The 27,821-nt window shown below is 51.6% G+C and overlaps 2 protein-coding genes across 12 annotated transcripts in view; one reads left to right on the top strand and one right to left on the bottom strand.

Annotated features, from left to right (window-relative positions):
• Positions 1 to 3,186, top strand: part of RFFL (ring finger and FYVE like domain containing E3 ubiquitin protein ligase) — a 66,052-nt gene extending 62,866 nt beyond the window's left edge. For all 8 annotated transcript variants that reach the window (XM_042967032.1, XM_042967033.1, XM_042967027.1 and 5 more), the window contains one exon: positions 507 to 3,186. In XM_042967032.1, the coding sequence (XP_042822966.1) occupies positions 507 to 688 (182 nt within the window). In that variant the 3' untranslated portion in view covers positions 689 to 3,186. The remainder of the gene's footprint in view (positions 1 to 506) is intronic.
• A 2,138-nt stretch (positions 3,187 to 5,324) lies between these two features.
• LIG3 (DNA ligase 3) lies at positions 5,325 to 27,067 on the bottom strand. Of its 4 annotated transcripts, none has more exons than XM_042967024.1 (20): positions 26,962 to 27,067; positions 24,332 to 24,885; positions 20,761 to 20,904; positions 18,744 to 18,941; positions 17,611 to 17,762; positions 16,751 to 16,917; positions 16,561 to 16,638; positions 15,928 to 16,096; positions 14,314 to 14,469; positions 12,435 to 12,566; positions 11,966 to 12,045; positions 11,540 to 11,627; positions 11,090 to 11,167; positions 10,640 to 10,763; positions 9,890 to 10,032; positions 9,469 to 9,543; positions 8,910 to 9,056; positions 8,066 to 8,258; positions 7,600 to 7,682; positions 5,325 to 6,483 (listed from the first exon to the last, which is right to left on the bottom strand). In XM_042967024.1, the coding sequence occupies exons 2-20, from the start codon at positions 24,879 to 24,881 to the stop codon at positions 6,250 to 6,252; spliced, it is 2,991 nt and encodes a 996-aa protein (XP_042822958.1). In that variant the 5' UTR covers positions 24,882 to 24,885; positions 26,962 to 27,067; the 3' UTR covers positions 5,325 to 6,249. The 4 variants fall into 4 exon arrangements, with proteins under 4 accessions (XP_042822958.1, XP_007096122.2, XP_042822959.1 ...); XM_007096060.2 differs by lacking the exon at positions 26,962 to 27,067 and adding an exon at positions 26,101 to 26,230; XM_042967026.1 differs by lacking the exons at positions 5,325 to 6,483; positions 26,962 to 27,067 and adding exons at positions 7,262 to 7,419; positions 26,101 to 26,230.
• Between the last annotated feature and the right edge of the window lie 754 nt (positions 27,068 to 27,821).

The following is a 27,821-nucleotide window of genomic DNA, read 5'->3' as shown; positions in this document are numbered from 1 at the left end:
GAGGAGGAGGCCCTGGGGAGGTCTGTGGGATAGCACAGGGGGCCCCCCTGATCCTTGGCTATATGAAATCGGGGATATGTTTACCGATAAGCCCTGCCATCCTTAACGAGCTGTTCACTACAGTACCATTTAGATCTAAACTTCTTGGAACCAGTTCTTTATCTTTTCAGCATGTTCTGCCTCAGGGGATAATGAGTCCCCAAGTGCCACTTTCTCACCATATTACATCCTCAACTGTCTGAAAATTCTTTTAAGCTTTGAGGACTTGGCCTTATTTAGTTCTCCTGTGCTGGCTTGTGTTTGATCTCCGAGTACTTTATTCTTCAGATCCGTAGCCTGCCCCACAGAGGCGCAGATTAAGCACGCAGCTGGGATTGAGGACTGGAGGGGGGAGATGTCTGCCTGGAGCTCCAGTTGAGGGAAGTGTGTGGACTGGGGCGTTTGTTCTCTTCCACACTCACAGCCTCCCCTCCCCTCCGCCCGCTTCCTGCCCGGTGTTTGTACAGGGGGAGCGGCGCCATCCAGCGTGGAGGAGAACCTGTGTAGGATCTGCATGGACTCGCCCATCGACTGTGTCCTGCTGGAGTGCGGCCACATGGTGACCTGCACCAAGTGCGGCAAGCGCATGAACGAGTGTCCCATCTGCCGGCAGTACGTGATCCGAGCCGTGCACGTCTTCCGATCGTGAGGGCTTGCACCGGCTTCTTCAGTGCCTTATGGGGACGTAGCTTGAGGTGTCTGGGTTCCAGACTGGGCAGCTCGCGGAGGGGCAGGCTAACAAGAAAATCTGCAGTGCTCGTAAGACCGGGGCAAGCAAGGATGCTGTCACCTCTGGGCATGCCTGTCCTGCCGCGGAGGCGCACCTCTTGGCTGGCAGCGCCGGAGGCCGGTGGAAACCGGAACAGACTGCACGGGCAAGTCTCTGTCTCAGTGATCTTGGGGTAATGATGGCACCTGATGAAGAGAGGACTTGCCAGAACTTGGACCGCATCTTCCTCCTTTCCTCCGAAAGTCTAACAGTTTCATCCTTGTGTACCCCACCCGTCCTTCTGAGCTGCCTGCCTCTGGCCTTCACCGGTCAGAAGTCCTGGTAGAAATGGTTCTCTTCCTCCCCAGCACATTTGGATTTATTTCTGCTCTGGCTTTCTGTGCTTTAACCTACCTTTGCTAACGTCTCTGGCTACATTGCCTAAAATCCATTTGTTTCTTCAGACCAAAAAGATGTTAGCTTACCAGACCGAGAGTGATCCTCCTTGGGACTGAATTTGGACCAGTAAACTTAGCTCTGGTGAGAAACAAAACTCAACTGCTACTGAAAAATTTCAAAGTCATGAAGAGTTGCTTCCTTAAGTGCTGGGACTGGAAGCGATGAGTCTCCTGACCCCAATCCCGGCTCCCAAACTGCTGGGAAGTTTGAGTCCGTTTGCGTGAGACGGCTCACACAGCCTCTCTGCTTCTCTAGGGCCCACACACCATCCCTGTTAGTTTGAGAGAAGGGAAAGTGTTGGGTGGAAGCAGGGGCTTTCTGCTTAACTTTGACTTCTCCAGCAGACAGGAACAGCAAACCACTTTCCTCTGAGAATGAAGTCCCACTCTTTTCCATGGTCTCACTGAAGGCAGACGGCCTTGCTCTCCTCTAGCCAGACTTCTCCTGAAGTTCCTGGAGACCAAACCTCAACACCCGAGGGGTATCTGAAGGTACCGAATGAGACTGGAGTCAGCTGTTGAGCAGACAGCTGCAAGTCTTAATTCCCCAGGTTGGTGGGGACTCTCTACTCCCATTTCCTTTCTCAGAACACTGACTTGAGGGCAGGTCAGGAAGAAGCACTCTCAAGGTCCTTTAGAAAGACCATACATTGAGCTAGAGGATTCTTGAGCCCTTTTAGGGTTGTTCTACCACTGGAAGAGCCAAAGGGCTTAGGTTTGCTGGAGAAGCTTAGTCAAGAACCCACACACATGCTATCGAAGAGCCGTGTGTGCGGCCATCACCAATGGATAAACTACACAAACCCTAGACACCGAGGGCCTTGGCAGACCACCGCCCCCACCCTACTCCCCTGCCGAACAGTCAAGTTCTCTCAGACTGGAACCTAGCATGACTTTGGAAGACAGTGGGAAACTCCAAGGGGACCTGTTTATCGGTACAGACGTGCTTAGGCTTTCCCCCATCATCAACCACTATTCCCCTTCAGAGGAGTGAAATGATTGCATAAGGTGGTTGCCAGTTGAACCACTGGGCCACTTACCTTGACGTTACACCAAGCCCTGGATGACTGGATTCTGGGACTCAGCCTTTGTAGGAATTGGGGGAATCAAGAGGTCAGTGAGAGGACCTTTGACCTTTCTGCTGGACAGTAAATATTATGGTTTACAATGCGTACCAGTTTGGCAGAGAATTCCACCACTTCTCGATTCCACTGTGAAACAGGTCTGTATTTATGCAACTCAGTTAAGATCTAGCAATAACTTCAGGGCAGATGCTGGCTCTCTCCCTAAAACTTGCTTTCACTGCTGAGGCCTTCCCTCTCCCCACCTCCCACAGTCCCTCTCCTAGACAGAAGTTATGAATAATATCCTGAAGGTTAGTAACCTCAGTAAGAATTATAACTGGTATCGTTTCATTCTGGAGAAAGAACTTGCCTTGGAGTCTTTTGATCTATTTTGACAAAGGTTTTCATTCAGGAAAAATGGTGTCAAACCACCCCGATTTGTTGTCATCCATCATTATCATACCAAATAAAGGCTGGGAATTCAAGATCCCATTTCAGTCACTAATCTAGGTAGAAAACCTGATTTTTATCTTTGAGTAACCCCCACCCCCACCCCTCATGGATCCTTGGGTCTTAATTTTATCATGAAAACCTCTAATTCTTCCAGTTATTCCATGGCTTTTGCTGTGATTGTTCTGAGATTTCATTTGAGACTTGTTTCAAGACTTAGGAGAGCTGACTGGTTCATAATATATTGGAATAGTTGGATCCAAGCTAGTAAGAATAAGCTGTACAGGAATTCATGCACAATATATATTGTATAAATTGGTTGAAATCTTGGGGACGTGAATGTGTTACTTCAAGTGGCTTATATTAAGAGTCTTCAGAATTACTTGGGTGTTAAAGCAAACCCAAATGTGTATTTTTTGTTACAGAGCTCTGCTTTATAATTTTGTAATAAAATTTCACTATAGAAGCCTGTCTCATCTGGTGGAGAACACCAGAGGTCTGAGAGTTAAGACTGACAAGAGAGTTGATACACCACAGGCTAATCCCAGGCTGTGTGCACACAGGCATGCTCTTGAGAGACTGCATTATTTGTGGAGATGCTTGGGCCACTGTGGCCTTATTGATATTCCTGTTCAACAGATGGGGAAACTGAAGTTTGGTGCTGTTTTGACTTGTTCGAGGTCTTACAGCTAGAGTATGGGAGAGTATGGGAGAAGTATGGGAGTAGAGTATGGGAGTAGAGTATGGGAGTATGGGAGAGTATGGGAGAAGCCACGGAACAGCCTACGAGAGGACGGGAGCTGCGTAGCAAAAGAACCAGCCTTAAGACTAAATAGCAAGAAACACCAACTGAGTTCAGACACTTGACGCTGATCTCATAGAGATGGGCCTCGAAGATGTGGGCAGAAAGGAATCTGAGGACAGCCAGTGTGCCCAGTCAAGACTTCAGGTGACCCTGGGAGACAGAAGGTAGTTTTTGGATACAGCTGTAGTAGTTATGGCTCAGAGGTCACCGAGCCTCGTGGGCAGATGGCTGTGTGCACACAGGCCTGTGTGGGGAGAGCTAGATTCCATGCACATCTACCCTGGGACTCGAGGAAGCAATCTTGCCTGGCAAATGTAAAGGCCGGAGGCTGAGCTGCAGCTGTCCTCCTTATTCTGGGGGACCAGCTTGCTGAGCACCCCACTGAGCACCCAGGACAACCTCCTGTCCGCTGCCAACCAGCAGCATGTCAACAGTCTCCAAGGAAGGCAGGCCTCCAGTACTGTGCTGGGGAGGTGTAAGATGATGTTGCCCAGGGTCTGGGAAATACGAAGCTGTGTAGACAGTATAATCTCAGCGGCAGAAAAAAACACGCAGGAGAGAGACTAGAAGGAAACAGACATAGTACCTTGAACAGCAAACTGAAAGAACACCCAGCAAGACCGGGAAGGACCAAAAAAGGCCAGGCTCATTACTAAGATGATTCCCTGTGGCTGGCAGGGCCCCTCTGCCATGAGGGCACACCTGGAGTCTAAGTGACTGGCAAGGGCAGGTAGGTTGGGTCTAAGTCAGCTGGGCCAAAGGGCAGTGACCGTGTCCTTTGGCAGAATCCCAAGGGGCACACTTTGTTCTGCTGCCCTGTCTGGCTGCTTGGCCCGAGGAGGCTGGAGAAGGGGGTGGAAATTTATGTAGGTCAGCGCTCAAAGGAGCAGCAGCTTTTGTCTCCACAAAGGACAGAATAAAGAGAGTCTTATTCTCAATACTGATGTGAGACTGAATGGTGCCTATTCAGAAACACCAGTGTGCTGGACTAGAGTCAGGGTGGTACCAACCCCTCCTGTCCCTTCCTCCCAACACACTTGAAACAGCAGGTAGACACCCAGACGAGGTTAGAGCTGGCCTCCAGGCCGACTGGCAAGCAGCCTCCCAGCGGAATATCACCTTAGTTGAACACACTGGGGGGGGTCTGGGGAAGGCAGTGGTCCTCAATCTTAGAGACTCAGACACTCCAGCATGTTCCAGAGGTTGAGTCTCATGAACTTAACTCAGAGATGGACAAACAAGCCTGACGACCTGTTGATAGTAAGGACGACCTGTTGATAGTAAGACAAAAAAAAAAAGAACTCACTCTCTGGAGTCTGCAGAATGGAAAACGTGGAAGCTGGTCTGTAAGGAGAGGGCAGCCTGATGAACCTGCGCCAGCCCAGAGCGTGAGCTGCACACACAGACCCGAGGCTATGGGAGTGGTGTGACCAGAGCTGGGAAGTCAGGGGCTGGGGCGCCCTCTCCCAGGTCCCAGGCAGGGAGTGGGCACGCGTGCAGTCCCTGGTCCAGAAAACTGCAGACTGGGCGCTGTGCTGAGTGCTTCACACAGGTTATCCTGGATCTGTTTACTCTTCGCAGCAGCCTAAGGACACAGGCACAAGTCCTCTCCTCATTCCTCCGGGAGGAAGCAAGGCTCAGATGTCACAGCCTCGGAGTCTCGGCTCAGATCTGAACCAGGCCCATCCCTGCACTGTCCAATGTGGTAGTTATTAGCCACATGGGACCATTTAAAGTTGAATTAAAATGAAAACTTCAGTTCCTCAGTTGTGTTAGCCACATTCCAAGAGCTCCATAGCTAAGTGTGCCTAATTTACTTTGGCTAGTGAAGATTTACAGGGTATTTCTATTGCCAGAGAAAGTTCTACTGAACAGCACTCCTCTACACTAAATTGTTTTCCTTTTATTCAAAGAAACCAGCCTCAGTGGCACAGGAGCCTTTCTTGGTAAGGACGCTGTGTAGGTTTTGTCCTCGGGTGGGTTTCTGACTTTCAAAACCAGTCTTGCTTCCAGATTCGGAGGAGGCAGATCCTCCTGGAGCCCTATGTCCCCCAGAGGAGTAGCTCACACAACCTCACTTCTGTAGAAAGGCCCCATTTTCCTACCTGATCCTGGTGCCCTCCCTTCAAACCAGGACCCATACCCTGGAAGAGGAGAACACAGAGAATTAAGTCATAAAATTCATTTTGTTTTCTTTCAAATAAGGATTCATTCCTGGCAAAAAGGGCCAAGATGAATATAAGTTCCGCCAAGTATAAGAAGCGTTTCCGAAGGCAATCTTTTAAATACAACTTTTAAAATGAGCCTGCAAGTAAAAGGGGCAAGTGGCTTTGTGGCCGGCCTTCAATAGCCTTAATCGCTAGGGAAGTTACAGGGGATGGGGGGCAAGGCCAGGGATAACTGCAAGAGATTTTATTTATGGGGGGGGGGGGGCGCGTGGGGAAGCTGCTTTTGAAAGAAAACAAAGAACCAAACCAGCACCCAGATCTAAAAGATCTATGTAAACCAGCAGGAGAAAGTGATTTCCCTGGAGGGGTGCCCACAGCAAGTCCATCCTGGTCGGGAAGAGACCAAGCATGGCTGGCGTGTTCTGAAAATGCACCGCTTGGAGAAGAAATGCCACCCGCCTCCCCTGGTTCCTGGGGCTGCCTGCCTGCCCAGCAGGAGCACAGGCCTGTGGGGAGGCAGGAAGAGTGTGGCCAAGGGAGACGGAAGGCTGCGGTCCTAGCAGGGAGCTACCAGCCTCCGTTTCCGGATACATGCCCAGATCCACTCCGGGGAGACCTGCTGGGCCTCAGGGTTCTCGTCCCTGCTCCCCAGCACGTGCGTGGCCGAAGCCATGTCAAATTCCTGCACCAGGTCCCCATCGAATGCCACAAAGTAGCGTCTGAGACGGCTGAAGTCTGGCGTGGAGGGTGGCAGGTAGAGCCGCACCCCAGTGAAGATGTCCAGCAGCACCTGCAAACGCACAGGGGTCAGCGCGGTCAGCAGTGGGGCCGATGGGCCTCCACAGAGACGAGCACAGGCCAGATACTAAGGGGACTTGAGACACAACAAGAGCCAGAGATGAAGCCTAGTGGTCAGGACACCAGCACGGAGAGTTCAGTGGAGAAAAGGAACAGGCACTGAAACCCATGTCCTCCAGCCACTCTAGAGGAAGCACCCCCCTCCCTCCCTGCCTAGAGGGAAAGGAGGAAGACAGGGTGGGTCCCCATGCGGGGACCTGGAGAAGGGGGAAGTACGTGTCCGAGAACCATCCGGCAGGCGGGACCAGTGGCTCTTGGACTCCAGGATGCCGGCTGATCGAGCAGTCCACGGTGCCCAACTAGCTAGGCTGTGGGGTCAGGAGCCCTCCTCGGCTGTGGACGGATTCAAGGGCTTCGCGCAGGGAAAAGACGGGAACGGCTCTACACGTCTGCCGGGGACGGGGCTCAGGGCCTGACTTGCCAAACTTAGGTGCTTGCTTTGGCTAGCGGGGAGGACTGTGTGGCTCCGTCACACGGTACAGAGATCGGGTGTTTACTTCCCACGCCCCCCCTGGGCCAGCCTAATCACTGGCCTCAGTAGGTGCTCAATAGCTGTTGTCAAACCAATGACCGAGAAGGGGCTACAAAAGGCGAAGGGCTCTCTGGGGGACAATCACCAAGCCAGCGCCCTCTCCCCGCTCCGCTCCTCGTGGGCTCGGTCTGCTCTGGCCCCGAGCACAGACAGCACAGACTCACACGGCCAGCCGCACTCCACCCAGACTGGGCTTCCTCCCCTTTCTTTAATGTAAACTGTGACTTGGGAGCGGCAGCCCGATGGGTCCCTGCAGCCTCTCAGCGAGGCCCGGCTGTTCTATCTCCTGCCTGCGGGCACAGCTCTCCTTCCTCTCTGCTGGCTGGCCGGCCGCCTCTGCAAGGCAACGAGAGGGCACAGGGTGGAGCAGCGGCGCTGGCAGCTGCGGCGGGGTGGGGTGCGTGTCTGGCCATCAGTCCCCAGACATCGCTCATCTCTCTGTGTTCCGGTGCAGGGTAGGGAACGCACAGCCCCGGGCCAAGCCGGCCGCGGGTACCCTGCCATTTTTCCCCTCACCTTTGCTTGGCCCGGGGGCTCGTCGGGAGCCTTCCGCTTCTCTCCCACTCTCACAGGGGGAGGCTTCGCTGTGGGCTTACTACCTGCGGGAGAGCGCGGGGTTAGAACTAGGCAGTGGGGAGGAGAGCAGACGGACCCCGGAGGTCAGGGCAGCATGCAGAAGGGCCAGGCCCTGGCTCTCCTAGGAGCACGGCTGAGACGGGAGGGGAGCTCAGAGGGGGCTTATCCAAAGGTCAGGTGGGCTCTCCTGGGGTCCCGTCACTCAGGTTTACTGAGCAGATGGAGGGGACCCAGGAGAATGGCTTCTGGCCCGCGGCTGGACACACAACAGGAACACGGTCAATGTCTGCCACGGTGGATGCAGAGAATCACACGATCTCAGAGCTGGAATGTCAGACCGGGTGCCTGTCCTTCGATGTCTGCCTTCACACCACACTCATCCCCCCAGCCCCTCCCTCCTCCTCACCGCCTCGGCTGTCGGGGCTGCTCCGCCTCCCTCCTGCCTTCTTGGCACTGGTGGAGGGCTGCTTCGGGGAGGCCCTGGAGGCAGGCCGCGAGGTAACCTCGTTCTCTCCGCTGCTGCCCCTAGTAGTGGAGCTCCCTTCGTCTCCGGCCGCCACAGTGAAGTCTGCCCTCTCCTTGGACAGCTGGTACAGTTCCTGAGGAGAGGCACGGAGAATATCAGGTGTGATCCTTCCCTTCCCTTCCCAGCCACTGGCCTCTGAGGTGTGTCTTAGGTCTCTGTGGCTAAGGAACAAAGAGGGGAGACAGACAAATAAATGGCAGGGAAAAAAGCAGCTGGCTTTCTTGGTGTGTGTGTGTGTGTGTGTGTGTGTATGTTTTTAAGTTTATTTATTTAGAGAGTGAGGGAGGGACAAAGAGAATCCCAAGCAGGCTCCCTGCTGTTAGCATAGAGCCCAATGCAGGATCCGATCCCACGAACCGAGAGATCACGACCTGAGCCAAAATGAAGAGTCGACCGCCCAACCGACTGAGCCACCTAGGTGCCCCTCAGTGCTTTTCTAAACTCCGGCCCTGTTTCTTAGGGAGTCGGTACAAATCACTGTTCTCTGTCCCCCGGTTCTTCTCAGCAGCACAGACCACAGCCTGGGGCCAGCCCCCGAGCAGGAAGCCGGAGAGCAGCACGGCATTCTCCCTCGGGGTGCTGCAGCTCCTGGCCCTGTGACAGGTGGTCTCCCTCCACTGCCCTCCTGGTCTCAGGGGAGAGAGAACATGTGAGCGGGCCAGACAGCTGGGGTGCCAGGCCAGGACAGCAGGGCAGAGGACACACATGCAGTGTAAGCAGGCACCTTGAGTTTGGGGAGGTCAGTGGCAGATTTCCAGTCCTTATCATCACGGATCCGGGTGCAACGAGGGAATCGGATGGAGATTCCGTCGGCCGTGTGAGCCTCAGATTTGGAGAACTCAGCCCCTGTGATCTCCCACACGGCAGCTTTCTGTCAGGAGTTAAGTCAGGTCACTTGCTGGTGAAGCAGGGAAGCCTCTCCCAACCAGCTAGAAGCAACACAGACCCGTTAAAACCAAAAAGCACTGGCTAACAGGTGCTGCTGACGCTATGTGACCTTAGGGAAGTTCTGGCTCTCCTCCAGGGTCTCAATTTCTCTGTCAGTGGACAGAAGGAACTGGGCCTGGTCACTTCGAGCAAACCCTCTGTGTCTAGGGGAGGTCAGTGTCATCCTCCCTCTATTGAGGATTCCTCAGGGCTGACTGGCCCATCACTTGGCTGCCCGGTCTAGACCCCCATCCTCAGGTGGGCTCTCCGCGAGGTTGAAACGGCATCTCTGTGGCCCTACGGAGTCGGCAAGCTCGTTCTGTGGGCTGAAGGGCCTCGGGCCACTGGGCTGATACCTTTGGGTCTGGAACTATGAAGTCCGGGTAGTAGATCTTGTTGATTTTCAGCCAGCTGGGTATCTTGCTGGGATCCTGGAAGACACAAGACGCTGTGCTGGGCTGTTCCCACGCCAAAACCAAAAGCAGATGCTACTCCCCTCCCCGGTCACAGGCTTGTGCAAAGAGGTGACTGTTCACAGAAGGCTGACCCTCACCCCAGGGGATCCTCCCTGCCCAGAGAGAGTGTGGCCCAGGGGGCAGGCGGGCCGGTCTGCACAAGGTTGGCACTCAAAGACTCTGAAGGCCTAATACTGCTCCCATGGCCAATCAGCAACTCTCTGTGGAGACAGATCAACGATCCCCACAGTCCCCCAAGCACAGCCAGTCTCAGTGACGACGGCCAGTCCAGAGGCCCGGGCCGACCAGGTCCCTTCCTCACCTTACTGATCTTCACCATGTCCAGTTCCTTCTGCAGGCGGGCAAGCGTTGCATCATCGTGGCCTCCCGAACACTTGGTGACCGTGCACCACTTCTGGCTGCCTGGGTCATAGCAGCCCATGAGGAAGATGGACATCATGCCACCTGAGGGGGGCGGCGAGTTAAGTTGCGGATGGAGGGAGCCGTTGCTGTCAGCCCCACGTGCCCAGTGAGGGGCAGCCTGCTGGAGGGAAAAGCCCTGGGCCCAGGCATCAGAGCGCCGAGTGCCCCTCCTGGATCTACCTCCTCTACCTCTTACTAGCCGCACAAGTTAAACCTTTATGAGCCCCAATTTCCTCTTTAGTCAATTAGGGACAATCACAGAGAATTTGTCAGATTCCGGTGAGTAAAACAACTTGAACAATGTCTGGCACATAGTAGATTCATTCCTCAGACCCCAGCTTCCCCTCCAGTCAGGAGATTTTGAGATTTTTTCTCTGAGTAGAAAGTGGCCAGGCCCCGAGGAAGTAGTTGATGGTGAGCGTCTTAATGCCAGGTAGCATAGGGTACTCTTGCCTGACCTCTCCCTGCCCGAGTCTATAGCTCTCACATAGATGTCCCCACCTGAGGTGACACGGGCCAGTCTGGGGCCCTTGATCCCAGAACCGTGGAAATCATGATGGGCCATGCTGGTAGATTAAGCCAGCAAAAAGGCCAGCCTACACCCTGAGTGGTGCCTGTCAAAGAATTCCCATCCAGAGGCCGCCCTGACCTTTGCTCCCTTGCCCATAGAAGGCCCCAAGGACCACCAGGTCAGCTGTGTCAGCCATGGCCCCCTCGTTCAAATAGTCTTTCTTGACTTTCAGCCAGTGCCGCTTTCCAGGCTCATATGTACCCTGAGAGGAAAAAGCAAGAGAGATTCAAACTAGAATGGAACCTGCAAAAGGGTGGGATTTACCTCTTCCTTTGACATTTCGGCTCTACCACAGTGCCTGGCCCACTCTGGCCAAGACCCCCCAGCTCACGGCCCAGGAAACATACACAAACCCATCCTCTAGACACAGAACGGAGCTGTGTGGACCCTGGAAAGGGCCCTGCTGCAGCCAGCCCCGGCCACCTCAGGCTGACGCCGCCCTCTGCTGGCCAGGGCTGGAGAGACCGGGTGGGTGGGGGAGCCCGCAGGAGAGAGAAGGCGGAGGGTGTGAGTGGCTGAGTGGCTCACCTTCACGTCCTTCAGCACCAGCCCTTCCAACCCCTCTCGGATAACCCGGTTTATCATGTCGGCCAAGTCCGAAGCTTTCTGAAGGATAACAGAGAGATGCTGAGGTTGGCATGAGAACAGACACTGCTGTGGCGGGGAGGTGGCCGCGGTTCCCTTTCGCACGCTAGTGCGGGGCCCACTGGAAATACCCCGACTTGAGTACGACAAACCAAGGTCTTGCAAAGCAGGGATTCTCCCAACCAGAAAGCTACTGCGGCTGTGAGACATGGGGAGCCCGTCGCAGAAGAGTGTTTCATGCCCTGTCCTCCCGGGGGTGACTAGTGGACGACATACACACATCGGCAGCCCCCATAAGACAACTGAGACTCATTCTCCCAGTCACATCTGACCAAGGGGCTGTGTGTCCTTTCAAACCACTAGGCGGCTGTCTGGGGTGTGGTCTTTGCTCACAGTGACTTGCTTCATTTCTGAGAACATGATCCGGTTGGGAATTTCAACCATGTTATCATGTAGAAACTTCCGCCGCTCACACAGAGGCCTAAGGGGGATGAGAGAGCTGAGGTCAGGGTCCTCCGACCCCCATCAGGAATTCTGAGGAGGGAGGGACTCAGCGACGAACTGCTGCTTCGCGAGAGGGACTGCCATGGCTCAAAGCCTCCCTTGTGACCGAGCTGCGGCACAAAGGCCACTTCACCCTCGCAGGTCCCGTTTCTGCTTCGTGGAGCACTGTGCGTGTAGCAAGTGTGCTACTTCTTAGCTCCCTCCTCCCCAGCTCTGGGTACAAAGAGGCACAGGCTCCAGCCCCTTCCCCTCCCTCCTTCCCAAGGTGAGCGAGACCTTGCCTCCCTACTCAGGAGCCAAAAAGAGCTCCCTCACCTGTCCATCAAGCTGATGTCATTGAAGTAGATACAATCAAAAACAAACAGGCAGACTTTAGCATCCTGGAAGGCAGCTTTCTGTAAAGAAAAATGAGATAGGAGATACATGAGGGACAAAAACAAGAGGGCAGAAAAAATAGGGAGTCCCAATCCACTTCTGGAGACCCTCTAAAGCACTGCACAGAAGTCTTGACATGCTCTGAAGCCCTGGGCCACAAGGGCACTTAGCACATGGTCCTAAATGGAAATGAACCCAATTCTAAGTTCCCCGTACTAGCTCCTTTTATGTAAAAAACAAAAAACACATCTAAACTCAGGGCTACATTCAGAAATAGTTCAGAAACAAAGAATAAGCCTAACCTTGAGTGAGTGACAGATTCCCCATCATTCAGACCAACAGCACGCATACGTCCACGTCCACATGCGCACACATGCTCCTTCCCACATGTGTGGCCCTGAGCCAGTACCTTGTGCACCCCAAGAGTCCCAAAGGGCAACGGTTTGCCTGTCTTAGTGTCAATCAGGAGCACCTCAGAGTCCAAGATCATGCTGTGGCCCCCAGGGAAAGCCTGGGGGATATAGTCCTTAAAGTGGGCCACCTGGAGGCAAAAGGGTGACTTAGGTAAGGGACAGAGGAACGGGCAGCAGTGACCTACATCCGAGCCAGAAAGCAAAACCCAGGCCCCACAAGGAACGCAGAACATCAACACGGGGAGCCAAACTCATGTGCAAAACAGACCTAAGCCTTACCAGCCATTGAGACCAGAGGAATGGGTATTTCGGACCCAGGAAGAGGTGGGCCTGGGTTGAGTCCCCTGAGCCATGGAGGAGAGTTTGGAGGAAAAAGGAAGAAAAAGGGTGTGGAGTATGCGCAGGAGCAGGTGGGGGTGGACAAACATGAGAGGAGGGAGTGCGGCCAGGCAGACACTTGTGGGGAGAACAGGTCAGCTACAAAGAGGTGGATGGAAAGGAAGAAATGAACCCTCTTAGGAGCAGCAAGGAAACAGGAGGGTCTTCTTTGAGAGCTTGAAATCCACAACCATCTTCAAAATGAGTAAGAAAGGATGTTTGGAATTAGAGTTTTTCCTGATAGAGGTAGAAACCTAGTCTCTGATAGTTCCAGAGAGGGAGGAGTCCCACCGTCACCCTTGCTAGCCCCTGCCAAGTGATGCCAGCAGTGAGGTCCAGAGAGCGTGACTGCGGCCCGATTCCTCCCCTGGGCCGGGCACGCAGGCCCTTGCTACCTATGGGGCTGGAAGCTGGGACAGGAGAGGCCTGTATACCTGTCCTGCTCTGCTTCAATCCCCAACCCACTCTTCACAAACCCGAAGTACAGGAGAGACAAGGAACGAATGAAGCTTTGGAAAGGGCTCTACACTCCGAAAAGCCAGGCTCGAACTTCTTCCTGGGTAACAGAGGTGCCCACTGAGCAGCTGCTCCCTGGGAACAGTTCCTCGGCGGCTTTACTGGGTCCGACCACGCCAGTGAGCCTGCGCTCCTCTCCCCAGGGAGGGCAGTGCTGAGCTCTCCTCTGGACATCTGAAATGAACAGCCCGAGGCTCAGGGCTCTAGCAGGAAGGCAAGGGGAGGGGAGCACGGGAGCCACCCAACAGGTCCCCTTCACCCCCGGAGCTCTGAAAAATGGAGTCTGAGCAAGAAGAGAACGGGTAGCAAGGACAGGAAGTCCATCTACTCACAAGCTCCTGGGGCCAGATGTTCCAGGTGCTTTCCCCTGAAGACAGCCCCAAGGCTCACAGAGGCCCTGGTGCTGAGAAGGACTGAGGGGTGAGGTTCTTAACGCCCCTGAATGAAGGACAGGAGTCTGGGCTCCCAGATGTCCCCACTGGACTGTTTCCATCAGCATGTAAGCCTCCAGGGGGCAAGAACCTTTGCCCATTTTTTTACTGCTGTACACCCACTACCTAGAACAGTGCTCAGCACAGACAAAACACTCGATAAATATTTACCAAACTCATGAACGACAGTTCCACAGCCTTTTGTACCCGACCTGTAATTTAGCTCTGAGAAGCACACGGGCATGGAAACGTAAGAGACAAGCACTGCAAGTCACTTGCAAGGTGAGCTCACTGTCCCAGTGTCACAGTGGGCAAGGGGAGCATCACTGTCCCCTGGGGCTCTGTTGACTTACCCAAGTCTGGGCTCTTTCGCTGTCCCTACTGGGCAGCCCCTCGTTATGAGACTCCAAAAACAAACACACGTTCATTCAACAGATACGAGAAAACCCCTGTTGGGTACCAGAGCTGAAATGACTACGGAACCCTGCCCCTGAGAGTCTTAGAGGCGGGAAGGTTAAGAAAGTCCTGGCAGAAAAGAAGGAACCTATACCTTGTGAGGCAGGACGGGCTTGAGGCTGCGGCTGAAGTAGCTGAAGTGGTCTCCGTTCTTATGCACCTGGACTCGCTCCCCGTCATACTTGATCTCAGAGAACATGCCGTTAGGACACTTCTTCATCGCATGTTCGATGGACTTGCAGGCCTCGGCCTTGGGGTGAGGAAAGACAAGCCTGGAGACTTACAGGTGCTCTCCCACTGGGGGCTGCTCAGCAGGGACAGCCCCAGAGTCCAGGTCCTGGGGAGTGAGGACCGGAGGATGCCCTCAGGGCTGGCACGGAGCTTGCCTTTTGAAGACTACAAACGTGATTCATTTTAAAAGAGTAATAAACTTCCACTGAAACAGCATTTCGTTTTCTTCTCAATAATTTAAGATCTTGCAGGGTCTTGGCTTATTGTTAAACACACCGGTCAGCAAAGGAGGTACGCAGAGGTAAGATAAGGGATGCAGAACGTTGACAGGGGCTGGCAGGGCGGCAGCGGTCAGGGACAGGGGTCAGGACAGGTCACAGGAGTGCTTCTTCACATACCAGGGCCACCCTGCCTCACACAACACTGACTGACTACCATTCTGGGGCTATTCACGGGTATAGATCAGACATAGCCCTGCCACACCCTCCATGTGCTATCTTACATGAGGGACGCTGTCTTAGCTTCATGGTTGAGAAAACAAGACGTTCAAAGAGGTTGAGTCCTTACTTAAAGTTATATAGCTGGTCAATGGCAGGGCTGGTGTTTGCAGCTAGCCCCAACTCCAAAGCCTGGGGGTTAAGCACTAAGCTACAGAACACATGCCACTCTTCAAATAAGTGACAAGTTGTACAACAGACTCTGGAGAGAACTCTTATAAAAGTCAGAAAGGCCACTACTGCCGGTGACAAGAGTCCTGTCCCCGGGATGGTGAACTCAAATTTGGAGCTGGCCATCCCACATTCCCGGGAGGGAGAGAACACTTCTGCGCAGGCGTTAGTAGCACACACAAGGCAGGTTCACAAAAGGCACTGCACCGGCTGGAGCAACCCAGGGACCGCATAGTAGGCCCGGCAGCATATGTGGAGGGGCCCGATGCACAGAAAAACCAATGCCAGAAAGGAAATCCCACATCTCGTGAAATGAACAGAGGCTCAAGATGATCTCAGTCACACCTGGTCTTCATTCCTTGAGCTGTGCTTTCCAGAAGAATGAGGCCAAGCCACCCTGTCATAAGCAGCTCGGCTCTGGCACTAAGTCTCAGAGCTACTTTGGGGTAGGTCACAGACTCTCAGGAGTTACTTAATACATCCACCTGTTTTCAGGAAAGATGACCGACAAACCATTCTAAGTAGATGCTTCAGAAGATTTCATACATCACTCGTGTGAGGGAAGGAAAAAACTAAGAAGGGCCAAGTAACTCATTCAAGATTCTACAGCTTGCTGGCAGAGTCGGGCCTAGAATTCAGGTATTTCTGCTAGATCACGCCGCCTTCTCTGTTACCTCTAATTCCCCGCGGAAACATACCCCTCCACAATTCCACTGTTCCCTCCCCAAACCCCTCCAGCATCATACCCTAGCAGATCTCACAAGGACGGGGAGTATCTGGAGCATGTGGGGCCGGAGCAGCATCCTTACCAGCATGGGCTGCACTGGCGTCATCAGTGAAGCCTGGACACTCAGAGCTCGTCTCCGGCCTGGCTCCTTCTCCACCTCCTGCTCATTGCGGAGGACTCGCTCCACCACGTCCTGCAGGTTGCGTGAGGCTTTGAAGGCTTCATAGGCATTGGGGTCAAGGGCATCTAACCTGCCAAGGCAGATGGGAGCAAGGAAACAAAACCCACTGTCTCTGACCTTACTGCTTTAGATAGCAGTCAGTTCTCAGAGAGAGAGCATCTCAATACAGAGGGGAAGCTGACGCTCTATTGTCTAAAGCCTTTCACAGGAAAACGAGCTCTTGAAAAACTCAGCATTTTGAGATACTGGGCCTCCATGGGTGCTGCCACGGCAAAGAGGGGGCCGGGGCGGACAAGGAACTCATATTCTATTTTTTGAACATGCTCCATACTTTCCGTTTTAACAACTGTGTGAGAAGGGGATCCTTACATTTTACGTGAGAAAACGGAGGCTGAGCTAGGTCTAGTGATGGGTCCCACACGAAGGAATAAGGCATAATGAGGATTTAAATCTAGATCAGGACTCCAAGGCCCTGACCCCAGCTGGCAACAAAGGAAGCTGGCAGCTCAGGCCATCAGAGGGGCTGGGACTTACACGTGTTTTGCACCTGAGTTCATCTTCAGGTCATGTTTGATCAATCTGATGATGCACTTAAGGTCATTGGCTGTACACCTAGGGGTGAGGCACATTCAGCTTGGTCTCTGCAGAGCTGTGGACCCCCAAAGCCTCCTCTCCTGGCGATCGCATCTCCCCACGCCCAGCCCCACGAGGCAGCTCCCCCGACCTGGACGCGATGTCCTGCAGGGCCTGCTGTTGCTCATCCTCCTTGGTGAGCTTGGAGAGGCGAAGGAGGAACGCATCTACCTCTTGGATGGTGAGGAGGCTCTTGGCAGCTGGAGGGAAAGACTTGCTCTGCTCAAAGAAGACTCTGATCGTCTCTGACACGTCACCCTGTCTCCAAAAACCAAAATGGCTCTGCTGCAACCCCAGAGTGGCCGAGCGTATCTCCCAACCCCCAGCACTAAAGGTGAGTCAGGGATTTCAATCATCACTCCTATTCCCAGCTCGCACATATTGGCGTCACTTCTTGGAGACTGTATCCCACCCACAGTTCCTGGAAAGGGCACCTCTACCCGCCTTAGGACCTGGCCATCTGCCTTGGCTGAGAAGTGATGCAAGGAGGGACTAATCCAGGACGCAGCCAATTGGGTTCCTGGTAGAATTTGGACCAAGAAACAAATATGGTCATCAGGTAAGGGCAGCGCTCGGTTAGAAACTTTCTATGCTGCCAAAGCTGGAGTTGTGAACAAACAAAAGCTGAATGTTATACCAAGTTACGGTGAAAAAAAAAACAAGAAAAAGGAGGGCCCAGAATGAGAACCCAAGGAGAGCCAGTGGGAAGTCTCAAACCCCGTCGCTGAGATCTAGGCCTCTCATGGGGTCAGCAGTCCAATTTCCGTCCTCAACCTTGTGACACTAACGGCTGTGGCCTCTAGTAAAGGAAGCTCTCTCTAAAAGGAAGCTTGCTCAAATGGGTTTCAGTTTCCTAAAACAGTATATGCCCCAACCAGAAAAAAGAGGTTGCAGGTGCCTGGCTCGGCAGAGCCCCACCTGGAACGCCGCCCACCCTCCCCTTCCTCTGACCTGCTCTAGGTCTCGTGCCATATCATCTGGGTTGCAGTTAAAAATGCGGCTGAAAAGCTTCACAATCTGCTTATCGTTCAAGTTGTAAACACTCTTAATAACACCTGGCAGCAGCAGCTTCACTGTTAGGTACACGTCACCGTGGAAACCATCTGGAGGCAGAAGAATAGAACCCTTCTTGAGAAATGGGAGCTTAAACAAACACATACATAAACTCAAGGAACTGAAAGAGATGTCTACATCGCTGTCTGTGCTGCCACAATACCCTGTGTACTTCATCACAGAGGTAGAGGCTACCGCATCTGGTGGCTCGTGGCTTACACATCTACCTCCCCGGATGAACTCCCACAGGGAGGAGCCACTGTTTTGCTTTAGTGTCCCCAGTGATGAGCACATTCAGATGCTCAATGATCATTTGTTAGATGAATCGTTCACAAAAACCTTATCCAACATGCAGGATAGTGAACTTTCCTCTTGGTCAAATGCAATAGGTCCTTCCAGCCTTCTGGGGATAAAATAAGGGCAGCAGAAGAGTGACGCCACTGTGCTCCAACAACAACTGGCTGTGCTCCCTGTGGAGCCTGATAAGAAGTAAAAATGGGGGCGCCTGGGGGGGCTCAGCTGGTTGAGCATCCGACTTCAGCTCAGGTCATGATCTCATAGCTTGTGAGTTCGAGCCCTGCACTGGGCTCTGTGCTGACAGGTCGGAGCCTGGAGCCTGCTTCACATTCTGTGTCTCCCTCTCTCTCTGCCCCTCCCTGCTCACGATCTCTCTCTCTCTCTCTCTCTCTCTCTCTGTCAAAAATAAACAAAAAAAAGAAGAAGTAAAAATGCAGGGCTCATTCTTCAAAATTATTAAGAATTTCAAGTGGCATCTGGCTGGCTCAGTGGGTAGAGCATGCAACTCTTGATCTCAGGGTTATGAGTTTGAGCCCATGTTGGGTGTAGAGGTTACTTAAAAATGAAAAATCTAAAGAAAAAAAAGAATTTCAAGATGGTATTAACAGAAGATTACACCAAAGCAAGCTCCCCCTCTCCCCGCCGTGAAACCGTATAGTTCACATGCCCACGAAACCAGTCACGACTCTGAGCTCTTCAAAGGAAAAGCCCATCCAGGATGTTCTAGGCCCCACCTCCTGCTGAACCTTTCCGAAGGAAGTCCTGTATGATCTGGGTCTTCGTGTTGTAGCTAGGATTTTCAGCCACCATGGCACACAACTTCCGAAACTCACGTAGCAGACAATCCTTGTGCTTAGGGTCACATCTGCTTGAGGACAGGCTTGCCTTAGGGGTAGGGCTTGAGCGGGCTTCCCCAGAGTTGTTGGGCTTGGCTGTTGGAGAGAGAAACATGAGGGAGGATTCACTGGCCTTGCTGAGAAAGAAGAAAGGGAAAGTGACAAGCCATCTGCTGGAGCTTCACTTAATCCCCCAAAATAGCCCTGTGGGGGGGATATCATTATTCCCACCTTACAGGTAAAGAACAGGCATCACAGCTATTAATGGGAAAGAAACACTGGCCTCACACCCATGCAGGTGCCCAGCTGACGCGCATGTGTTTATATGGGTGCTGCACAGAACAGGTCACCTTTGTGCCGAGAGCAGACCTCAGCAATGGTAAAGCTGACCCCAGAGAAGCAGGGAGGAGAGCAGAAGAAACCAAGCGACATATTAGTCAGTGGGAAATCATCACTACCGCAGACTGTTGGGGCTGGAAGACGCCTTAAAGATTACCTAGTTCAATCTCCTCATACTGATGAGGAACCCAAGACCAGGGAGAAGGCGTTTCCAGCCTTTCGCCACTCCCACCCGCCCATCACCACTTCTTTCTTCTTGCCAAAATAACAGGTATCTGGCTAAATGAGCAAGACTTTCCCCCAGACATCCCCAAATGGTCCTCTCTTACTTACTTGTGGCTATTTACAAAGCAAATTCTGTTCTGCAAGCTTGCAGCAGATCCATTAGCAAGCAGACTGCTGACATAAGCTTCCTCTTGTCTGGGGTTTGTAAATTATGAACCCATCCCCATCTCTGACCCGGAGTCTAAAGAGGATTTTAGGGGACAAAATCTCCAAAGTGTCGACGTTCAGCAGGATGCGAGAATTTAGAACACCCCATTTCTCTCAGTTCCTCCCAAATTTCCCTCCCTAGGACCAGGGCCCTTCCAGAAACATGCTGTCCTTATTGCTACCTGAACTCTTCTGTACTTCTGTCTCTGGCCTACCACCACACAAAAACCAAACCTCAGAGTTTTAAAACAATAAAACCCCCACAGAATCAGGCACTGTTTTTGCAATCTTTTCTCCATTAGTGCTCATGAGAATACCGGGTGGTAAATGAGGCAGGTGTTACAGTTCCCACTTCACAGATGAGGCCACAGAAGCTCAGAGGTAGAGCGACGTGCTCCCCTGAGCGAGCTGTCACATGCTGGGACTTCTGACTTCAAGCCTACGCTTCTTTCACTCACAAAAAGCCACCTCCGCGCACAACTTGTAAGGCCATGTGTTTGGCTTTACTTTCTTTACCTGAGTCACAGAAATGTCTCCAAATGATAGAGGCAGCAGGGTGCAGGGAAAAGAGCACAGGCGTTGGGAGTTAAACAGACTTTAGCGTAAATACTAATTCCATAATGAACGCTGGACGTCAGCTTTCTCTTTCATAAGACAGGCCTTGTAAAAGTACTTCGTAAGGTTAACTGAAGAACAAACCAAATTACATGGGCAAGAGTCCCTACCTAGCCCAGTACTACCTGTTACACAGGACACACATGCCACCTCCCTTCTTCCATACTTTCAGCTCTGGTTTGGGCAAGGTTAGGGATGCAAGTTCTCAAACTTCGTTCAGTACCAAAAAACAAGGAAGCTTTAGGGCAGGGTATAATCATCTCCATCCGACCCAGGTGACTACTTCAAGGGCAAAAAGTCCTGCCAACACAAAACCTCTTTAGGCTGTCACAGAGATTCACATATACAAAGAAATGCTTGCTATACAACTGGAATGCTGAAAATTAGCCATTACCTGCCTCTGCTCAGAGGAAAGGGAATTATGAAGGAGGCTAGATAGATAGCACAGAACTTCCACTCTTAGCCAGAATCCCAAATAGGATTCCAAACTAAAAGAACCATAATGGCTAAAGCAGCCCTAATCTCTCACCTGCAAAACCAGAAAATTTCCGAGGATTGGTATTGGTGACAAATGAGGCACCTTTCACTGGAGATGTCACCTGGCCAGTGGCTGTCAGCTTAGCCTGGACAACGGCTTTCTTCTTTGGTGTGCTTGTTGCCTTGGAAGACAAATCTGTAGGACCCCAAAAGAAGGGAAAATATGTTTCAGTGAAAACTCCCTGAGAAAAGCTTCCAAAGAACCTCACAACTGCTCTTACAGCCTTGCTTGGTAAGTTACTACCATGGCATTACAAAGGTTGGCTGTGGACTGATCTGGTTTTGTTTCAAGTTTATTTATTTATTTTGAGAGAAACAGAGGGAGGGAGGAGCAGAGAGAGAGGGAGAGGGAGAGAATCCCAAGCAGGCTCCGTGCCAACGTGGAACTCGAACTCACAAACCATGAGATCATGACCTCAGCTGAACTCAAGAGTCAGACACTGAACGGACTGAGCCACCCAGATGTCCCTGGACTGATCTTTTTGAGTGAAGCTAGTGGGTAACAGAGTACTGGGGGCAGGGGAAGAAGGAGCAGGTTCTGGCAACAAAAGACCCCATTACTCTGCCTCTGTTAGTAACTTGTATTTTCATCAACACTCTCTACTTCTTATCCCATATATAATAATCTCCAGATTTGGGGAAAATCAGAAAGCACATCTTCACAGATAAAACTTGGGGACTCAGCTCCATGGAATTAGCCCCCTGATTTATAGATGAACAGGAAAGTAAAATGAAGATGGAAAACAGAGCAGGTCAGGTTGGCACAGGCAGGAAAAGCCCCAGCTGCTGAGTTTTTTGAGCTGTGTGACAGTCTGACTCTACCTTGTATTTCTCTTCCTCTGAAGGAGATTAGTTAAGAAGTGACAAAGGCTAAGGCCAATGGCCAAGTCAGGACAGGATGGGGAACCTGAGAAAGGAGTATATGTGAAGTAGCTTTCTCTCTTGGAAGTCTTCTCTCCTCTCCAAGAACAATGATAGATAGATGCCCATTTTTTTTTTTTTAATCTTTTTGCCCATTTTTAGAGCCACTGCTATAGTTCTCCTTCAGTGACCAGAACTATACTTAATTGAAGATAGGATTACTTTAAAAATGAACACATGAAGAGTGCCTGGGTGGCTCAGTCAGTTAAGTGTCTGACTCTTGATTTTGGTCATGATCTCATGATTCGTGGGTTTGAGCTCCACATGGGGCTCTGCACGGACAGCGCCGAACCTGCTTGGGATTCTCTCTCTCCCTCTCTCTCTGCCCCTCCCCTTCTTGCACGCTATGTCTCTCTCTCTCAAAATAAATAAAGTTAAAAAAAAAAAAAGGTCAATATGAGCACAGGAAGGTCATAAAGGACTAAATGGATTTGGAAATACCAGTGTAAGATTTCTAAAATATGCACACATGTGAATATGTATGTGTGCATATAGATGTATCTGTGTATGTATATGCAGCCGTTTTTGCATATGAACATACATTTTCTAGTTCTGTCTGCTAAAAGAGCTTAAAAGCAAAGATACTTCATGATAACAAGGATACAGAGCATCTAGATTTTGTTCTTTAAAGCCATTCCCCACTAATAGAACCAGGACTCTTCAGAAATGGCAGATTCCAGGGTTATGGTAGGATACACATGAGGTAAACCTAAGAAGGGCACCTGGGGGGGTTAGTCTAGTGGAGCACGTGATTTTTTTTTTTTTTTTTTTTTTTTGAGAGAAAGAGAGGCAGAGAGCAGAGAGAGAATCCCCAGCAAGCTCCACACTGTCAGCACAGACCCAGATGTCAGGCTCGATCTCATGAACTGTGCAATCATGACCTGAGTCAAAATCAAGAGTCGGACACTCAACAAACTGAACCACCCAGGCACCCCAGAGCATGGGACTCTTGATCTTGGGGTTGTAAGTTCAAGCCCCACATTGCGTGTAGAGATTACTTTAAAATCTCAAAAATAAGAGGCGCCTGGTGGCTCAGTCGGTTGAGCGTCCGACTTCAGCTCAGGTCATGATCTCACAGCTCCTTAGTTCGAGCCCCACATCAGGCTCTGTGCTGACAGCTCGGAATCTGCAGCCTGCTTCAGATTCTGTTCTTCCCTCTCTCTCTGCCTCAACTCACTCGCATTCTGTCTCTGTCTCTCTCAAAAATAAACATCCAAAAAAAAAAAAATTAAATAAAACCTTAAAAATAATAAGGAAATAAAATAAAAAAATAAAGTAAGCCTAAGAGCATTATGCCAGAAAATTAAGGAAGTACTTTAAAATATTTTATTTTGTTAATATAATTTATTGTCAAATTGGCTAACATACAGTATGTAGTGTGCTCTTGTAAAATATTTTTAAAAAAGGGCACCTGGGTGGCTCAGTCGGTTGAGCATCCAACTCTTTTTTTTTTTTTAACTTTTTTTTACATTTATTTATTTTTTGAGAGACCGAGAGAGACAAAGCACAAGATGGGGAGGGGCAGAGAGAGAAGGAGACACAGAATCTGAAGCAGGATCCAGGCTCCGAGCTGTCACCACAGAGCCCGACAAAGGGCTCGGACTCACAAACTGTGAGATCATGACCTGAGCCAAAGTCGTACGCTCAACTGACTGAGCCACCCAGGCGCCCCGCATCCAGCTCTTGATTTGGGCTCAGGTCATGATCCCAGCATCATGGCATCGAGCCCTACACTGGGCTCTGTGCTGAGTGTGGAACCTGCCTGAGATTCTCTCTCTCCTTCTGCCCCTCCCCCGCCACACGTGTGCATTCTCTCTCTCAAAATAAGTTTTTTAAAAAACATTTTAAAAAATGATGAGGCATCTAGGACACAGAAACCAGCTCAAAGGGGTTTCCCAAGTGGCCAACTATGGGATAAGTACCAAATAAAATACAATAAAATTACAAGCCACCAGGAAAAAGTAACCTGTGAGTCCATAGGATAAGAAGTTGAAAGATAAGAGGGTGTGATGGTAGGTACTCTAGTCTTTAAGAATATCAACGGCATTTAAAAAAAAAAAAAAAAAAAAAAAAAAAAGACTACTGAAATGTTCCACATTAAGGAGGACAAAGAGACAACAAAATGCAATACTGGATCCTAGAGTGGGATTCTGTACCAGAGACAAAAGCTATAAAAGATACTGTTTGACCAACTGACACAACTGAACACAGATGGTGGATGTAAGTATTATATAAGGCATCGATTTACTGGAGCTGATAACTGTTATGGTCACATAAAAGAATATTCCTATTCTTAAGATATACACACTGAAGTACTTCAAGGCCAAGGCCATAACGTATGCAACCTACTCTAAAATGGGTCAGGAAGAAAACTGCGCGCGTGGACAGAGAGAGTAACAGCATAGGAACACAAATGATAACGCAAAGACAATGAAATGGTAACAACAGGTATGTCTGGGGAAAGGGAATAAGAGCTTTCTTTTTTTCTTTTTTTATCCTCACAACTCTTCTGTGAGTTTGGAAATGTTTTCAAAAAGTTAAAAAAAAAAAAAAACACAACAAAAAAGAAGGCAGGCAGGGAGGAAAAAAAAATGGGGTCCTACTCTCCCCCTCCTTTCTCTCAGCACCGGTTCCCCACCCACCTGCAATGTGCTGGCTTATCTGTTCCTTCTCATTATCTTCCAGCTCTTCCCAGCCTTCCAGCTCGGTGAGGTCCTCAATTTTTTTTGTGGTGGCCCGGGCCCGCTCCAGTTTCTCGAACATGCATTTAATGTGATACCACTCTTTCATATCGCCCCCGGACTCTGAGAAGGGGTTGGGCACCACTTTGCCGATCCGGCATACGCCCTTCACGATCTTTTCCTTGCACTTTTTGCAGCCGGCCGTGCCACGCTTGGCGTAGTCCACACAGAACCGTTGCTCAGCCATCTCACAGGGGCCACTGCAGAGTCCCACATGCGACCCTGGCAAGAAAACAAGGCGGGTGGCACGTGGTCTTAGACCGCCTTTCTGGGATGACAGAACGGCCTTTCTTCTCTGGAGGAGGCCGTGCCCATGAAACAGCTCTGTTTCTGACCAATGGCCGAACTGTCTTCTGTCAGGCCAGCGATGTTGTTCTCTGAAGAGGCAGAGTTCTTTTCGCCCGAGTGCACGGAGGGTTGGGAGGAAGAGGATCTTGAAAGTCAAAGTCATACAGCTGCATGAAAAAGAGGCAGGAAAAGTGACATATAAACCAGAAGCTAGGCTTCCACTGTCCCCAGAGGCCAGAGTCCTAACACAGTCCATGCTGACTGACTAAACATTTCCCAAAGTATTAAAGATTTCTTGCCTACAGGATGAAGACAAGTTCAAAACAGGAAAATTCAGTTTGCAAAAGGGTGTTCAAGTATCTAATGCACACATGTACATCTAGTAAATCATAATCAAGGGGATCAAATCCAAATAACATAAAAGCTTTTCTCAGGCCATCAGCAACATCCGATACTCGTAATGGATGATGACTGGTAAGTATTACAAGCTATCCTGAAGTTTCTTTTTAATCACCAAGAAGAACTGCATTAGGTTTGTGAAGTTTTTAATGTGAAGCATAACATATATGCCATCCTCTGAAAATAATTCACTATATAGACTTGTGATGTAATCAGATGACCTACTTTGAGAGGCCATTAAGTGGAGAGCCTAGAACCAGACTGCTTGGGTTCATATCCCAGCTCATTAGCTGTGTGACCTTGGTAGGTCACTTCACGTCTCCCTTCCTCAATGTCCTCAACTGTAAATATGGAAAACGATAGTACCTAACTTGTCATTCTAAGAGGAAGGCCCAAAGAACAGAGCTGGGCACACAGCACAGGTTCAATACCCATTGGAAGCATTTATTCTTTAAGGAGAGGCTCCCTCTGTGCAATCAGCCTGTTCATAATTTATAGCACCTCGAATCAGGGAATGTTGAAGCAACGGATGGCAAGAATCAAAGGAACTGATAGATCAACCCGCACGGAAACAAGGGATTATGTCTACCTGGTATCCCCCCACCTTTTTATATTCATATTTTCCAAAGTATCTTCATTGTTCTCATTTTAAATATCCTGGAAATTCTTTCCAGCCCGCACATGCTTTGCAAAAGGGAAATAACGTTAGCTGTTTACAATGACAGCCAGGCTTTACTTCCTGTAGTGCAACATGAAGCAGAGAAAGAAGGCAGGTGGATCGGGATCAGGGATGGGAGTGCGACTGGGGCTGTTCAGTTGAGTGACTATATTATTTTTGAGAAAACCCTTAACTCCTTGGTGTCTCAGTTTCTGTTCTTTCCAAAGTAGGGAAAACAATACCTACTCCACAGGATGAGTGGGAAAATTTAAAGGAGTCCATGGATGGGCTGGGGTAAGGGGCTCTGAACTCCCTGAAAACGTACACAAAGTGCGCAGATTCATCAAGGGGCATTCTCTTGGAGAGGAGGTCTGCAGAGGTGAGTTATGTGGGCAGGGCAGGGCAGGCCCATCGGGGGAGCCCAGGCCGAATTAGGTTTCCACGCGGTCCTCAGAAGGATGTTTGGGAGGCGCGCCCCCTCGCTCCGCACGGAGCCGACCGGAGAGCGCGGCGCAGCACCCCACCCTCCGCGGGGCCCGAGACCCAGGGCGAGCTGGGCCACGAGGAGGCACCACGCTGCTCGGAGCAAGCCCGTGTGCTCGCAGCTCCCAACGGCCGCCGCGCAGCGTTTCCTCCAGCGTGGTGGAGAATGAAACGGCTGGGGCCCGAACGCAGCCCGGGCCGGGAAGCGAGCGCGCCGAAGCCGCTCTTCCCGGGGGGCCTTCCCCGACGCCTTCGCGTGGGTGGGCTGAGCGACTGGCCGGTGCGAACGCCCGGGGACGGCCGCGGAGGAAGCGGGGAAGGAGTTCCTCGGTTCGGACCGGCCAAGGGCGCGAGGACACGGCCCGGGGCTGGGGAAGGGGACGCGGCCGGCAGAGAAAGCCTCCCGACACGCACGGACGGGCACGGACGCGCACCGGCCTCGGCGCGGCCAGCTTGGTTCCGCGGGGGTCCCGGGGGACCCTCCCGCGCGCGGAGCCGTGGGGGTCCCCGGGAACGACGGGCCAACCCCCGTGGGCTCCCCGGGGGCCGCCACGTCACGGAGGGTGTGCCCCGGGGCTCGGCGGGCGGGCGGGGGAGGAGCCGAGGGGGCTGGCTCCCGGGCCGCGCCGAGCCCCGGGCCCCCGGCCCCCCGGGCCGCCTCCCTCCCCGCTGCCCGGCCCCGCCGCGCCCGCCGCGCACCTACCTTCCCCGCTCCAGCGCACACCGCAGGCCTCGCACCGGGCGCCCACAGGCCGCGCGCCGCCACGACGGTTGTAGCGCCTGTCTCTTTAAATCCGGGTCCTTGAGCCCGCGCAGTGCGCAGGCGCAGAGGTCCGGGCCCAAGGTGCTCTACGCGTCCCCGCCCCGCCTGCCACGTGGGCGGTGGTCAGGTTCCGCCGAGTGCGGCTTTGGGAACGGTGTTGGGGTTTGGGGGTGGTTCCCCGCCTGCGGTGGAGGTCAGGAAAAGTGGAGGTGCCGGGGGCGGGGGGGGCATGGTGGTAGCTGGGGTCGCACCCTGGCCTGACCTTCAGAGGATCCCCCCCCCCCCCGCCCCGATGCGTTCATAATGTTAGAGATGCTCCAGTCCTTAAATCGAATGGTTGAGAAACTGTTTTGTAATGAGCTTGGGGAAGGCAAAGGAATGCGTCATTCAACCTTTTTTTTTTTTCAATTTATTTTTCTATATTCCCTGTGTCTTGTGTCCTGCACAATCCCTAGCACGTTGTATTCAATAAATAGTATTGAGTTGAAAAGCACTAGATACGTGGACACACATTAAAAGTGTAAAGGAGTGTTGGGGAGAGTAATCCCTTGTGTTGCTTAAACCTCAGGTCAACTTTTTGAGGGATTAGGATAGCTAGTTTTACAAAAGAGCAGCAGGCTCAGAGAACCTAAGCGAACTTGTTCAGGGTCTAGGAACAGCAAACAATCGGGCAGTATTAGGCAAACTAAAATCAGATTCTGGAGGGAATTCTGTGCTCTGTGCAAAAGAGCTTGACTTTTACTGTGTAGGGGATGGGCAACCATAAAGGGCCTTAGGGAATAGTAAACTACTTTTGAGGC

Source organism: Panthera tigris, chromosome E1 (assembly GCF_018350195.1).
Source record: "Panthera tigris isolate Pti1 chromosome E1, P.tigris_Pti1_mat1.1, whole genome shotgun sequence".
NCBI lineage: Eukaryota > Metazoa > Chordata > Mammalia > Carnivora > Felidae > Panthera > Panthera tigris.
Note: the sequence above shows the minus strand (reverse complement) of the source record. Positions and strands in the feature narration are given on the sequence as shown.

What these genes read in the sequence shown, in the direction of transcription:
- LIG3 (XM_007096060.2), bottom strand. Translation starts at nt 26,129, where the DNA reads ATGCCCCTTGATGAATCTGCGCACTTTGT. An exon ending in GATAAGCCAGCACATTGCAG is followed by an intron (nt 20,905 to 24,331) that starts GTGGGTGGGGAA and finishes GGGGTCCTACAG; the next exon opens with ATTTGTCTTCCAAGGCAACA. An exon ending in TGGCACGAGACCTAGAGCAG is followed by an intron (nt 16,918 to 17,610) that starts GTCAGAGGAAGG and finishes TTTTGGAGACAG; the next exon opens with GGTGACGTGTCAGAGACGAT.